General features: G+C 45.3%; 1 protein-coding gene across 1 annotated transcript in view; it reads left to right on the plus strand.

Moving 5' to 3' along the window:
* The first annotated feature begins 542 nt into the window (after positions 1 to 542).
* Positions 543 to 16,335, plus strand: part of LAMC1 (laminin subunit gamma 1) — a 103,698-nt gene continuing 87,905 nt past the window's right edge. Inside the window, exon 1 of the mRNA XM_088447205.1 lies at positions 543 to 1,365. Within this exon, the coding sequence (XP_088303331.1) occupies positions 981 to 1,365 (385 nt within the window). The 5' untranslated portion in view covers positions 543 to 980. The remainder of the gene's footprint in view (positions 1,366 to 16,335) is intronic.

Genomic DNA, 16,335 nt, shown 5'->3' on the forward strand with positions numbered 1-16,335 from the left:
TGATAAGGTGCCAGCCAATCAGCTCCCAACTGTCATTTTTCAAATACAGCCTGTGAGATGACAGTTGGGAGCTGATTGGCTGACACCTTATCAGACATCACTTTTCGCTCTGTCTCCTAACACTGCTTAGTAAATAGACCCCTATAGTGTACACACACTTGCTTTTAGGAGACAATGGAGCAATCTCATCAATGTACAGGCAGGGGTAACTTCGGGAGCCACATGAGAAACAGATGTATTAAGCTCTAGAAAGAGATAAAGTGGACAGTGATAAACGGCCAGACACTCAGCTCCTAACTGTCATGTTACAGGCTGTGTTTGAAAAATTACAGTTAGGAGCTGATTGGTTGGTCGTTTATCACTCTCCAATTTATCGCTTTCTAGATACATCTGTCCCAGTGCGGGTAGAACACAAGTTACAATGAGTGGCCCCAGGCGATTACATTATATAAGATATAAGGCTGAGAGCTCCCGAGCCCCGCATAGCTGACAGTCGGGTATAGCAGACGGGCGGAGTATTCCGGAAACTGTCGAGGAGGAGAGTCCATGTTCCCGGGATCCCGTCCTCTGCCCCATTCCCATTCCCAGGCTGCTTTGCGTGTCCAGAGCCCCCACCCCGTGTCCTCGGCCGGCCCCTCTCTCCTGCCCCAAAGAGCAGAGCGCAGCACACACCACCATAGCCCCCCACCCAGAGCCAGGTCCCGGGAACCCCTGCACTACCCCGGCCATCGGACCCACACAGCCACCCTCCTCCACCGCGGCCTCAGACCCTGTCCCGGAGAGCAGCTGCAGCCGGGATCCCAGCAGCGGAGAAAGTTTCCTGGAAGTTGGTGGGAACCAGCTGCAGCCCGGAGCCAGCATATGAGAGGAGGCTCTCAGCACCCGGACCGCCCTGTAATCAGCCAGCACCCTGCAGGAGAGACTCCCGGCTAGATCACACCTCCCCAGCCCCCCGCGCCGTACAGGCAGAGGAGACCCCTATGCTCCGGAGGATGCGGCCCCCCGTGCTGCTGCTGCTCGCCCTGCTCCTGCTGTTGGCAGACGCCGCCCGGGCGGCGATGGACGAGTGCACGGCACACGGGCGGCTGCAGCGCTGCATGCCCGAGTTTGTTAATGCCGCCTTTAACGTTACCGTGGTGGCCACCAACACCTGCGGGTCACCCCCAGAGGAGTACTGCGTGCAGACCGGCGTCACCGGGGTCACCAAGTCCTGCCACCTGTGCGATAGCGACCAACCCCACCTGCAGCACAGCGCCGAGTACCTCACCGACTACAACAACCAGGCGGACACCACCTGGTGGCAGAGCCAGACCATGCTGGCTGGGATCCAGTACCCGCACTCCATCAATCTGACCCTGCATCTGGGTGAGTGCCAGCTCCTGTGCCCAGTGCACACCCCCCTTATCTGCACCCCGGTGTATGTGGTCAGCAGGGTCTGCATGGCACTGGGAGGTTGTGGTGGCGCCTCAGTTGTCGCACTCAGCCTGGAGACACTTCCCTGTGCTGTTGCCTATATCGGGGAATGATGATCAGCTTTTTCCATAGCCTAGGGCTGTGTGACTGTGTGCTGTGACACCGCACAAAACAAAGCACCTAGGGCCATATTGATGTGCTTTACATTCACTTTAACCTCTTCATTATTTTACATGTTGGTATTATCAGTTATTCCCAGTAACAAATAATGGAAGTGGAGCTGGTGGATACGTTTGTGGGGGCGGATTTGCTCATGTGTTATGCACGGACCATGCTATATTAATGGTAATGATAATTGTGTATAGGTTGTGGCCGGATTAATCCAGGTGCCCACACTCATAGCTATGGTGTCATTTATAGTTCTGGAAGTCTTGAAGCGGCCCATGCACGGTGTGATAGGCACTGTACGACTCGACGGGGGGGTCTGACATATTGGGCGGTCCCCACACATGGTGCGATCGGGTGGCCGACAGCCAGATATGCTGGCTCTCCCCTACCTGCATAGTGATGCATGGGATTGCACATCGCATCACGAACCTGCAGTAAAATCAAGGGGTGCGATGTACTATCCCACGGGTGTGCATTTGGTCCGACATCAGGCCCATACACGGTGCGATATAGCAGCCAAACTGTACCATCCATCGGATTGGCTGCTTTATCGCACCGTGTATGGCCCGCTTTAGACTCGCATTATACTTTTTATGGCATTACTAGAATATCTCTTTAACCGTTTTATCGGTAGGGGCTCCCACAAGTTAGTTGCTTTGGGGCCTGTGCAAACTCTAATCTGGCCCTGTATGTAGGCTAATATTATTTATTTGGTGTTTATATTGTATGGTGGTGATTCATTTGTTTTAGCTGTGGCTTTTTCTCTTGTGCTCCCAATGGAGCAATTCAATTGTTGATCTGTTGGGTGCGAATAGCTAGGAGTTTGGGCGCCCACAGCAGGACATTAGACGGGATAGCTGCTATACGCGGCTAAACCCCATGCTTTTGGGCTTGCAAACGTTGCTCTGGTGCCTGAAAGGAGCAACAATTGAATTGCTCCGTCGGGTTCTCAAAAAGCCAACACTATACTTTTATACCTGTTTTCCTATCATTTCCCCTCTCTTCTCGTTTGTACCTTCTTTAAACAAAAAAAAAAAAATCAAACATTAATTAATATACAAAAAGAAATAATAGGACAGTGTCCACTGAAAGTACAGCCCTGGCTTCAGCCTTACAATGAAATACCTCTTTTGGGCCATTGACTCTGGTGACACAGGGCCTGATTCAGAGCCGGATGCTCTGACAGAGCGCTCGCTCTGAATCAGGTCTGTCCCTGCTCCTTTTTGGAGCGGCCTCCTGGCCGCTTGCATAGCTGTGGGTGACCACAGCTATAGCGAGCGGCCAAAATGATGGTCGCGATAGTCAAGACCATCGCGACCATCGGGCTTGCGACGAGACCCTGCGGTAGGGTCTCGCTGCCGCAAGTCCAGGAGTGCTTTTGGCTCTTTCAGAGCCGAGAGCACTCCCACTGACATCACTAGTGATGTCAGTGGGGCCGGACCCAGACGGCAGGCGTTCCCATGGGAACGCCTCCGTCTGGGCAGCCACGCCCCCGGCACGCCCACCAAAGGGGGTGTGGTGTCAATCACCATCGACAGCACGCCCCCTTTGGTGCGAGACCCTTAACAACGGCTTGGCCGTCGTTATTCGGGTCTCGCGCATGCGCACGACAGGCGCCTCCGTCGTGCGCATGTGCACTTGGGCACCATCAACCCGCTTGCAAGCGCTCAGTGCTCGCGAGCAGGTCAGAATCAGGCCCACTGTCCGAAGACTTTAATTGTACTTTTGTGTAATTAGACAGTGAAAGACTGTTTTATTTTCCACTCACCAAAGAAGCAATTGAATGCCTGGTGCAGAAAATAGCACCTCAGGCTGTGTGAGTGAACACAACATCTGTTAAGTCTTCTGTCCTGTACTCATCCTGGATACCATGAAAGGTGAACCTTTGAGGCTGAGGTGCATGGTGGACTGACAGAGGTGTGTTTATATTACTATTCCATACATCTTATATTTTTTTGCTTTTGTTATTTTAAATTATTTGCGCACATATGCAGGATATATATAGTGAGGGGTTCAGATCTAATTTTGTATGTGGAGTTTCTTTGAAGCTGGATACTTTTTAAAGTTGGTCTATTTTTTGCTCCCAACAAAATGGAAACAACAATTGTGTAGATTACACATGTATTTAGTCATTAGGTTAGCTGTCGGCAAATGCTTTTAAAACAACCTGTCTCCCTTTGATTGTAATGAATAGCAGTGTCTTCTCAATTCACACATAGCATAACGTCACATTTATTTTAGGTTTATACCGCAATGTTTTAGATGGCTATGTTCATAAATAAGTACTTATTTTGTCTTCCTTTATTTTGTTACTTCTACCTCCTTTCCTGTTTAGAGGATTCCAACTTTTAGTGACCTTCCTTTGCAGACAAATTCCCACCATGCACTTTGGTGGCCAACCAATTTGCTCATATTCATTAATGATGTTACAAAGGATCTATAACCTATACATCTATTGTACATTGAATTCTTAGGTTGGGAAAGTTAATATTTGTTTCTTAGGTGTGACTGCTTTGTTGTCTGTGGCACATATAAGGCCTTGGACACGTAAGCGTTTTCATGTGTCCTTGGTACGTTGATTTGAGGTGTGGTCATACATTTATGTAGACGTATCTGTGAATGCACCTTGTAATGTTGTTCTGCTGTGTGAAATTTGAATGAGAGAGCACACTGTTGCGTTGTGGAAAGTACACTAGTGTGCTTAGCTGTTTGAGGGAAAATGCGCACACGTGTGTATGCGCTCCTAAAATGGGTTCTTCACCTATAAAAAGGAGTAACACTTATCTGGTCATAGCCGTGAAACATTGTTTGGTAGCATTGTCTTTTGTCCAACGACCAACCAGCATGAACACCTCTGTGTACTCAAGGTGCATTCACCAATATGGTATGTTCACATAAACACTTGAACTCATGTCCACATAATGCAGTTCTAGTGCCCGTGTATAGTAGCCACTTATGCTGAATACACACTGGATGATGTATGATTCATACAGCTAACTAACAATATATCGTACCGACCATCTGTAAGTATGTACAAACAAAATATCTGTAAACGATAATGACATCACAATGACCTCACAATTGGGCGGGCATATATAAATGGGTACTTCTGACCAGACAAATCGGTAAGTGTCTATGCACCATATAGTTTTGTGCATCCTTGCCAAAATCGTTTAATCGGTCAGTCGGTTATTTGATCCATTGTTCAGGTGTGTACCCCACATAAGGTTTTGAGATCAATTCCTGACCAAGTCACTATGAGGGGAATCCAATTGTTTTCTTGCACCCGATCACATGTCTAAAGTGATGGGACTATATTCAATTGTTTGTGCATGTCGTGCCCAAATGCACCGGGTTTAGACGTGTAAAGTGGCTAAACCCGTAGTGGTAGCTAACGCTGACTCTGGGTGCCAAAAAGCCTTAGATGTGTTTTGCGGATTTCTGCTAGCCACCTCAGGAGAGTGCAAGCAGAAATAATGGGCGCCCATCGGCACAAACAACAATATAAAAATGCTCCCGTCACTTTAGACTGGAGCAGCGGACAGTGCAAAACAATGGAATTTCTCCCTAAGTGTGGAGTTCATATGTTCTCCTTGTGTTTGCGAGGGTTTCCTCCCACACTCCAAAAAAATACTGGTAGGTTAATTTGTTTCTGACAGAAAATTACGTGTGTGTACATGTGATAGGGTATATAGGGCTTGATTCAGTGTTGTACGCAAAAAGCCCAGTGGTTTGTGTACAACTCAGATTGTTGCTGATTGGCACATGTGCCGATCGGTGTCTGTAACACTGGTCGCAGTGATTGATATGCTGTGACCGTTTGGGAGAGACGACAGGAAGCGATTTTGAGGCGTGTCGAGGCCAGTGCAAACTTTTTGCAACACAACTTCACTGGACGAAATAATTAATTTCACTCAGATGTCCGGTGTTCACTCAAGTGAGCTGATGGCTGGGTCCTCGGATACAGCTGGAGATGTCTATTTACACAAGACACGCCTCCTGCGGCATTAGCATAATTCCACATCGCCACTGCATACAAAGTCGTAGCAGCGATGTGAATAGTGTAAAACTCTATATCTGGCTCATAGATTGTACATTCCACTGGGACAGGAACCAATGGAACGACTGAAATATTTTCTGTAAACGCTGCATAAGTGTGCACTATATAAATTACTGGTAATAAATATGTCAACTTCCCTGCACACAATTAAAAATAAATTAATTAAATTGAAAATTGATGTTTTAAAGTGGTCCAATGGTTAGTGGTGGTTCTGGGATCGGGTTGGGCTGATATGTTGATTGTCATGTCGACATCATGGATATGTTGGCATTCTCAGACAGTGATGAAATGTCAACATATTGTTCCCGGTGACCAAAAGGTGACTTGCCTGCTCCAGCCGCTTCCTCGGTCCTGGCAGTCATGTGACTTTCAGGTGCCTAACCCTAATGTCGACATGCTGACCATGTGGACATTTCACCTGTCGACTTTCTGAGAATTTTGACAACGTAACTGTCGACATTGTCGATCTTTTGACCACGTTCCCTGGGATCCTATGTTTTTACACATTCCATATATCATTGCCCATATTTTTATTCATGTTCGTGTATTTCTTTATGGATTTATGATTCACAACAGTAATAATTGAATGGGGATGTCTTCTCTACTATAAACATATTCGATAGAAGCTAAAGTACAAAAGGAACACATAGTTAATAACAGATTCTGGGGATTACAAACAGATTTGGTTCCTAGTTCCCTGGCTCCCAGACAAAAATTTAACATGTCTCAAAAGTGGATTATTTTAGTCAATGATGTGTATCCTTTACCAAGAAAATATATTCTGTCTTAGTTTTTTTTGTACCTCTTTACACCTTTTGTTGTGTTTTGCGTGATTGTGTTGAACTTTCTTAGTTTTTGATTATTGGCATGCGGATGCTCTAAGGGGGGAATTAGCCATGGGACTTACCTCAGGAGAATGCAAGTCGAAATCCATGTTAAGTGCGCCCTCAGGGCTATCTGCTCTCTGTAATTGCATAGCTCCAGGCACTTAACCCTGAATCTATTGCTGGGTACACACTGCACAAATATATCTGCAGATCGAGTGATCTGCAGATATATATGTAGATGATGGTCGTTCATATACACATATACGAACATCATCTTCCCCCTCTCCGCAGCTTGCCGCTGCATCTGTATGGGCGATCCTAGCAAACATCAAACAATTTTAAGACCATTACGTAGTTTGGTGTGTTAGACACTGTCTGATGCCTTTATGTTCTGCACCAATACAATCATTGTGTTCTAAACCACTGTATTCATGAATGTTTACTTGTATTTTTTTAGTTCGGCTGTTAACATTCTCATTGAAATTTGAATATCCAGGGTGTTTCATCTGCAGAAGATGAATGTACAAATTAACCTCTGTTTCTGCCCTTTCCTCTTATTTGTTTGAACATGTACTGTATATTAAGCCAAATGAGAACAGTCATGTAGAGTTAAGCTCTGTACACACTGACAGATACATTGGCCGATCAATCGATCGGCCAATGTATCTGCTGCCCATCGGGCAGTGTGTACCCGCGATATGTCGGTGAACGTCAGTGTTCACCGACATATCGCATTAGCTGTGCTGCACAACCAATGGACAGATATGTCTGCAGACATATCTGTCCATCGGTAGGTGTGTACGGATGGTCTGCAGACCAGCCCGTACAAACAGCGGGAGCCGCGAGGAGGGGGTCGGGGCACTCCCGCCGTGTCATGCCCCCTGGTCGCCGGGACCCGCAGCAAGACACATATGATGGCCGTTCAGTGTGTATGAACGACCATCATCTGCATTTATATCTGTATAGTGTGTACCCACCTTAAGGATGCAGAATTGAATGCGCCCGTTTGTGGAGGGTATCTTGTATGTCTTCACACTGAGCATACACTGGAACCAAACATGCAATCGTAAGAATTCAGTAGCACCTGCAGTTGGTGGCATGGCTGTGTGGTAATGGGGTATAACCACATGTAGTGTCAGTGAGGGCATGCCGATGGAATTTCGGGCTTCCGTAGAGTTGTGCGTACATGTAAATATGCCTAATTTCAGACAGACCTTTTGCACCAGGAATATGGCTGCTGCAAGTGCGCACTGATGATTGTGCATGAAACCAAGCATATGGGTAGGGTGGCATACAAATCTGCCAGTTGGTGAATATATACATTTCTTTAGGCTCAGATGCATGTTCTAGTTTCTGATATACAAGTAATTAATGGCTTTAGTGTTAAACACTGTAGGGCTGATCAAGAGTTGGAAGTAGATCAGGCATATGTTGCTCCCGAACTGCGTGCATGGAATAAATGTGTATATTTGCCAGTGTGCACAGTTCTATGCATCTTATGATGTGCCCACCTGGTTTGCTATTCGTCGCCCTCCTCATCCGTGCATGTTGGCACCGAACCTATATCAGGTACAAAAGATATGTCTGGAAATAGGCATATTTTTGCTTATGTCCAACTGTGCATAGATCTCAGCTGGCCAGCGTACCGTCACTAAACTGTGCCTACATGAGAACACCGTGTTACAGCCTAGTTCTGCCCAATCAGTCATAAGTGTAGCAATGTGATTGAAATATGTACGTTTCTGCATCATCAGGACTTGCACTCCATTTCAGAGCAACGTTAATAAAGGGGGTGATTCAATTCAGCATGAATTGATTAGTGCTGGGAGGGAGTTATTTAATTCAACGCGATGTTTACTCTGACAGGAAGTAGTTAAGACTGACGGTTCTCGCGACTTAACCTGGGTGTTTTAGTCGCGGAGAACCGCCAGTCTTCGACTAAAGTGCCGGCCTTGAGGCTGTTAGCACTGCGCTAAGCTGGAAATCGGCCTCACGGCTGGCACATTAATCCAGTTTCTCCTCACACACTCAGTAGGGTCCAAGGAGAAATCATTAGTCTGACTAAACAGCGCTTTGAATTGAATAGCTCCGGGAGCTCCTTCACGGCGCTATTCAATTCACCCTTAGGGCCATATTCAATTAGCTGCTATTAAGCCGTTTTCGGCGAAGAAAGTTTTCGCCGGTGACGTCATTTCACCAGGTGAAAACTTATCCCCGTATTCAAGTCCAAAGACTTTTCACCGGTGCGAAAAGTCTGCGCCTCGTAAACAGCGGAAAAGATTGCCTCTGAATGCAGGCAGTAAGAAGTGCAGAATTGGTGGTTTGGGGTGCAAAGTTGGGGGAACACAGCCTTGGGACAGCCCCCCAAAGGTAAACCGTCAAAAGTTTAAAAAAATACTGTAGATTACCCCAAAAAAGTACTTTTGTTTTGGGGACGAAAAAGTCCAATGTTGGGGGACAAACTTAAAAACTAGCGAAAGACTCCAGGGGATCCCCCAAGTATGCCCCATGTGTTTTGGTTTTGTTGTTTGTTTGTCTTTATTGCAGGTGCTTGCTGAAGGTGCGTTTTTTTTATTTATTTTTTAAAAAAAACATAAAATCTCACTTTAGCGATTTTTAACCATGCTTGCACCCCAAATTTGCTGGGACTACTTATTTTTGCCAAAAAAACTGCTAAATGCTATTCTTCACCACTTCTGCAAAGACTCTAATTAGCAGCTATTGAGAGCATTTAAGCACCCAAATACCTTCCCAGGGCTATTTGATCTGTAGTGATCCCCAATGTCAGTGCATCTTTTGGGTGGTATCGGGCTGATTTCCCCAAATATTACGGCACTTTTTGCCTGTTTGAGTTTCGCCGGGGTGCGTTTTCGTGTCCTTTGGAGTTGAATAAGGTGAAAAGCTGCCGCACGCACGGAAAGTTTTCTCCAAAAACACGTGATGTAGGCGGAAAGTCCGGCAGGCAAAAAGGACGGGACTTTTCATGGCTAATTGAATATGCCCCTTAGTATCCAACTTGCTGCGGGTAGCAGTGGTGGATACTAAAACACCGGAGCAATTCAACATTGCTCCAGTGCGGAGAAAGCTGGTCCATAGATCAACTGTCCCTGCGATCCCTATCGCCGCTGCTTTTGTGACACTTAGCACTGCCGAGTCTGACTGCCATTAGCACGAAGCTCCCTATGGCTGAGGGTTAGGGTAGGGGAAGGGGGGTTATGGTTAGGCACCACTAGGGGGGGGGGTTAGGGTTAGGCACTACCCCGAGAGGGTTAGGTTTAGGCACGAACGGGGGGAGGTTAGGTTTAGGCACCCCTAAGGGAGGGTTAGGGGGGGGAGAGGGGAGGGTTAGGGTACTTACCTTCACCTGTTGGGATTTCGACCACACAGCCGCCGGCATTACATGATGATTCCATGAATAGACCCCTATGTAACAGGAAAACTGTATAGAGAAGAGATTGCTGAAAGACTTCACAGTCTCTCTCATTAAATAACTGTTTCATGCGGAGCAATATGTTCAAGTTTTACCTTACAGGAAGACCAGCATTATATCTGACCTAGATGCGGATGCTTTACTATCTTTCCTTGATCCAATTCAATGCCAAGTATTAGGTTAAAACAAACAAAAAATGCATCTTGCAGAGAGAGAGCTGTGGCTAGTTGTGTGTTTCTAGCGACAGTCTTACACATTGGGCGGAATTCAATTGTTTCGCCCCTCTACGCGCCCGACAACAGTTATTGAATTGTTGCTCCTGTCGGGCACGATCAGCTGCCAGCGCGCACCATCTTAGCTCGCTCCCCTCGGGGGGGGTTCGAGTTGAAATGGGTGAAAAGTTACCTGTTTGGGTGACCAAATAGCACTTTTCGCGATCGCTCCCAGCACTTTGGTCGGGGGCAGCCGTTTTACGCAGCTAAACCTGACTTCACCTATACGGGTGCGATCAGCACGAAAATGGGCATCAATTGAATAACTCCCCGCGATCTCCTGTCTCTTTAGACGGGAGATCGGACGTGCTAAACCAATTGAATACCGCCCATTTATGTCATCTGTCTAGTCCTAGACAACATCAAACAATTTTAAGACTATTACGTAGGTTGGTGTGTTAAGCTGGGTACACACTTATACGATTGCAGGCTGACCGGGTAATACTGTCCTGATCAGCCGTGCAGTCAGTCCCCAGTGTGACCCCCCCCCCCTCCCCCCTATGAGCTGCGTACACACTGTGCAGACATGGCACAGTGTGTTCGGGCTTCTATGGGATTTGGAGGTCGTACCGATAAATATTAAACCGTACATAAGATGCGACCTCCCGATCGCTGCAGAAGCGTTTAAAAGCTGTTTATCGGCTAACACTCCTGCATCGGGACAGCGTATAACCTATACAGTCCAACGTCCGTTCTCTCGATATTGGATGAACGGCCCGATGATTGTATAGGTGTGTTTCTAGCTTAAGACTGTCTAATGCTTTTATGTTCTGCACCAATATAATTGTGCTCTAAATGGCTGTATTCATAAATGTTTACTTGTATTTTCTTAGTTTGGAAATGCATCTTCAGAATAGCATTTTCCAGATACATGGAGCTAATTGAAATAAGGTTTAGGACCCTGGATTCACAGTTTTCCCATAGATATGAAGCAATACAAATGATAAAATTACATAATCCCCCGCCTACTCTTTCTGGAATTTTGGGAAAATAAAGAGAATTGTGTTGCAGAAAACAAGGCAGCATTATGAAGCCAGCTTAGTTGTGAATGTGCTTTAAAAGGGAGCTCCTTCCCTTAAACAGTACAGATCATGGAATTTAATGCTACAAAAAGACAATTCACATAAACCTGATGTATGCTTCCAGGGAAATACAAATGATAAAAATACATTACACTGATATTAAGACAGATGACCCGTTTTCTCTCCAGGCCAGGGCTGGAAATGTGGAGTTATAATTTACGTTACAGCATCCTGACCAGTATAATAAGGAAGCTGTTAGTGACCTTTTAATGGGACAATATCCCTTCTATGATGGAGCTAATGGCTCTGGTCTTTTCATGTGCTTACATTTTGGCTTTGGACTTTTCCTTTAATTTTAAAAATAGAAATGAAAATATTGTCCGTAGATCTTAGTTACTTGTGTACAGAGCTTCTTTTGTTTTTCCCCATGGTCCTCTGCTAATTAGCATGCTTTGGCATTGGTGATCTTATGGTATGTGCATACATTAAGTGGGATTTTATATGAATAAACATGATTTGACAGAAAATGTTTTTGCAGTATCCAAAGTATTGGAATTAAATAAGGTGTAACTTCTGGCCCAATACACTTACTGAAATGCTTATTAGTTGTCTGGGGAACAGACATTAGTTACATTATTTCTTCTTGGAGTGTATTATTGCAGGGCATACAGAGATGATGTACGTGTCCTGGTCCTTTTAATGTTACTTTTGCTTTAATTGGGTTATACCATGTACACTTCATAGTAAGCAAAACATTGGGTTCCCCCCACTCCAGGGCATGAACCCATTTTGCTTTAGAGAGCTTGTTATTTGTTGAGCTGGCAATGCTTGAGCATGCTTCCTTCAGCCTGCACCGCAGGGGAGCTCTGTGTTCTACAGGAAGTCAGCCCTGGAACAGCCTTAGTGCATTCAAGATGTCCGTAGGGAACTGGCTTCCTCTCTTCCTTCCAGCTCTCCTGCTGTATTGAGAGCTACATAAGATATAGGCAAAGAACTATGTAGCAGAGTACAAAACCGAGATCCAAAGACACAGGAATCTGGCTTACCTGTTGCTATAGGGACTAAATCAATGCCTGCAAGTGCCGTAAAATCATTGTCAGGACTGATCCCGTAGATACCAATGTTGCACGCCAGTGCCTGGGGTGAAACACTGACTGCTGGATTTGTTTCGCGCCCCCTTTTTTGCACATAAAGTTCCCTGCCAGACCCTGGACCTAGCGGGAAACACTACATTGAATAGCTCCAGGCACTCATTCCCTGCGCTATTCAACATTACACTGAATTGAATTGCCCCCATTTTGCCTTTGAAAGAGTTGATTAAGGGATAAATCATTACACACACAGTTTTATTTCTCTTCATATCTGCATTTAGTAGCACTAGTGAGGGCACTTTTACTGCACCTGCCAAACTCTTTGGCATTTCAAATTTGCACATGGATCTGGATATGTTCTTGGATAGGTGATTTCTAGACTAGACTACAATAAAACTACAGGGGATCAGTTGTGTTAAACATGGTAAAATGCTCACTTTGGGTAGTCAATGATGCTATGGGGAAGATTCATTTGTTAGTGCTGGTGGCTGTTGGTGCCGGGCGTACGACGGAGAAATACAATTGTTGCTTTGTTCGGGCGCATACAGCCACCAGAATTTCTGCTCGCGCCCTTCTGGGACAAGCCGAAATGTGCAAACAGTCTGTAGTTTGGGCACCCCAACCAGAACTTTAGATTAGTTTAGCCGTTATACGCAGCTAAGCACTATAATTGGGAGCGACAAGGGCGCCCAAAAACTATTTGAATCGCCCCATATATAGCAAATACGGAACGGTCTGTGGGCGATTTAATTCTCTTATCTGGCAACTTAACTATTGGGCACCTGACGGAGCAATTCAAATGCTGGGCTGTTCGAGCTGCCATGCCATGCCATGCCATGGGTAAACACATCTCTGCTTGCCACTTCAGGAGGTGGCAGGCAGAAATGTGTGAAGTCTGGACTTTAGACGGGTTTAGCTGCCTTGCTCAGCTAAACCCTGTGCTGTGGGGTGCACACGCGTGGTATGGGTGCCTGAACAGAGCACCAATTGAATTGCTCCGTCGGGAGCCTATTAATGAAGGCGTCTTATAAAAGAATTGAATCACCTCTATGCTTTATTCAACTAAGCTGTATTGCAGAAATGTAGTTCTAGATAAGGCTGTCCCTCTCTGAGGCAAAATCTACGTATAAATTTGCTAGCAATTACTAAGGCCTAATGGTTCACTTCACAAAAGCTCTGCTGACAATGTATATATAGCGCCAGCGGGATCGGTATGAATGACCGCCGGACCTATGTCCGGTGGGTTAAATCCTGACGCCGGCAGCAGTGAAGATCCCTATAGGTAACTTAACCCTGCCCCCGCAGCTGTCCGCACCCGCCACCCGACTTGCCTTCGTTCGGTATGCCGGGCGTCGGGCTCCTGGCGTAGGGATAATGATAGTTGTCGGGATTTCGAAGCGTGTCATTAGTCCCCTATCGGGATTGCACAGTCGGGAAGCCGGTGGTCGGTATTTCGACTGTCGGCTTTCTGACTGCATACAACGGCACCATCTCGCACAGTGCAGCACAGAAAATATTTGTCTTTGACATCAGGCCCTGCCACATTATTGACTATAGTAAGTTGGTGTTCAGCTTGTGACTGTTTTATTTTACATCCTTTAATCAACTTTCTTTTCGGAGAAAGGGATCTACTTATTTCTTCCAGGTAGGTCATATTATTCCAGTTATCTGTATGTTCCTGCGTGCTGTCTTGTAGGAACCATGCCTACTAGAGAAGCATATGCGATTCAGAGCAGCAGCTGAGGATGAAGATCTGGAGCTTTACTCTTGTGTTTTAATACAAATTTCCTTTTAGATCAAGTCAAATAAATAGCCTTACTTGTAATCTTTGGCTAGTAACAATTGCCACCTGTTCCGTATTTGTGCTGGACTGCACATCCATCAAGCAGGGAAACGGTTGAGAGAGTGTTTTGAGGGGTTGTCTCTGGTTTCTGTTGTGAGTCAGCCTTGGGAATCCAGGCATGTTTCCTGCCCAGCGCTGGGACTCCTTGTTATAAGCAGAGGCCTAAGGTCAGATGAAAAGGGGAATATGTTGTTTGTCTGTTGGGACTAAAATGAGGAGGTTTGGGGATTGCTCATGGGATATTCTGTCCGTGTCCACCTTCCAATTGGGGGATGGGTAGGGATTTTCCAGATCATGGGCTAAATTGGCCTTTTTTTTTTTTTTTTTTTTTTGGAGCATTCCAGCATCAAGCAAGCCCTTTTTTCTTACTCAAGTTAATATGCAGGCCCATTCCGGGGAGCAGAGCGACGGGGGAAACAAAGAGCGTGCTGTTGCTCGCAGTTGGTCAGAAATGTCTGAGACAGTCCTTGCGTGTGTCCTTGTCCTCTTCGCGGAGATGAATTTTCCAATTTTCTAAGTGCCAGGAGGGGGCAAAGCACGGGGTTCTTGGGAGTGTTAAACATCATTAACATCTGTAATTTTCCAAGTTTTCTGCCTCAACTTTAAATTTTCCAAGTTTTCCTGTAGGCTGTAGTGTGCTGCTCCCACGACCTGATGCTATGATATTATTAACCCAATGCTGGCGCCCATGTAACCCATGTCACTTTTTATGTGTGTGTGTATATATAGGAGTGAGCCTTAATTTGATGTTTGGCATGCCCTGCACGGATAAGCCACCCTTTTGTTTTTAGCGTACAGTTCTTCTATAGCAGCAGTACGGTCCTCTCTGTGGGGTATGTTTGTGAGAATACAAAGAAATGGTCAACTGAATGCAGAGGACAGAGCTGTTTGTGCCTTGACGTATTAGTGTTTTATTCACATTGGTAATTAATGTGTGATTTAGCCCGTTTGGGGTTCTTTTGCCTTTTTTTTTTGTTTGCTTTTATTGCTCGGAGCTCCAGCATTAACTGCGTGCCACAGTTTTCCCAGAGTTCCTGAGTATCTTTGGGCAGAGAGAAGGGAGAATGAATGTCTGTATACTCTCCCGGCCGATATACTTCATCCAGCATGGATTTTTCTCAGCAGACCCACCTCTGCTGCAAGGCAATCCGTAGTAAAGGAATTTAAAAAATCCCGATGGTGACGTCACAGAGCCGTGAGTTTTGTTTTTTTTTTTCTCTTTTTTTTTTCTTTTCTGAGGTGTGCACTCAAATTTTGGCATTCTATCGACATTGCTGTAGTCCTGAGGATTGTCAGGAGCTCTCGGGGAAATGTTTGACTGGAGATTACTTGAAGAGGAGCTCGGGCCGCTGTGTAAACAGTGGAGAGTAATCCATAATGCAAGTGTTGGCTAGCATAATTGGCCGAGCGACTTCAGGAAGTGATCCGCTGATCTTCAGTTCCTCCCCAGGGCTGCAGATTTTTCTATTATCAGTCTTCATTCCTGTCTATGGATGTAGATAATCTTACAGTATGCGGTCTTCCTGCTATCAGATTTCCACCCACACTTTAAATAAAGTTGTAGACTGGGAAGATTTTTATTTTTCCCTCTACTTTTTTTTTTTTTTTTTCCCTCTGATGCTTTAATAGTGTCGTCTCATTTTATTTATTTTCCTGTGATCCTAAAGGGATATTTCACTACTGTTATTTTAAAAATAAGGGTAATGTCATGAAAAGTAGGACAAAACAGTTATTTCAGTTGTTGGCTTTCGTTGTTTTGTCTGCACTATAAAAATGACACTATTTTTCATAAATGTCACAGGCAGTGGTTTTGTAAATCTCATTGGGATCTCCTGTAAGTGATAAACTGACTGATATGTAGTCGCTGTAAGTAGCAACTGTATAGAGATTATTTGACAAAATGCTCCCTTTGTAGGGGAAATTCCATGGTCCCAGGATTACAGGAACATGTCTTGCTCTCCTGCTGATGCATTACAGCAATGCATTGTGGTCCATATTACTTTTGTACCCTCTGCTGTTGTAATAACAGCATGGTGTTCAGAAATCAAACTAAGGAATGGGTAAAGCAGTTATATATTTGAAGAAGAATAAACTCCATTATGAGGTATGCATGTCAATCATTGTATGTATTGTGGCTTATTTCCAACACAAAAACCTTTGTAAAAAATAAACTGTATGAAGTCTACGGTTGTATTTTCTAATAAATAAA

The sequence above is a fragment of the Taudactylus pleione genome, unplaced genomic scaffold (genome assembly GCF_031769625.1).
Source record: "Taudactylus pleione unplaced genomic scaffold, aTauple2 ptg000423l, whole genome shotgun sequence".
Classification (NCBI taxonomy): Eukaryota; Metazoa; Chordata; class Amphibia; order Anura; family Myobatrachidae; genus Taudactylus; species Taudactylus pleione.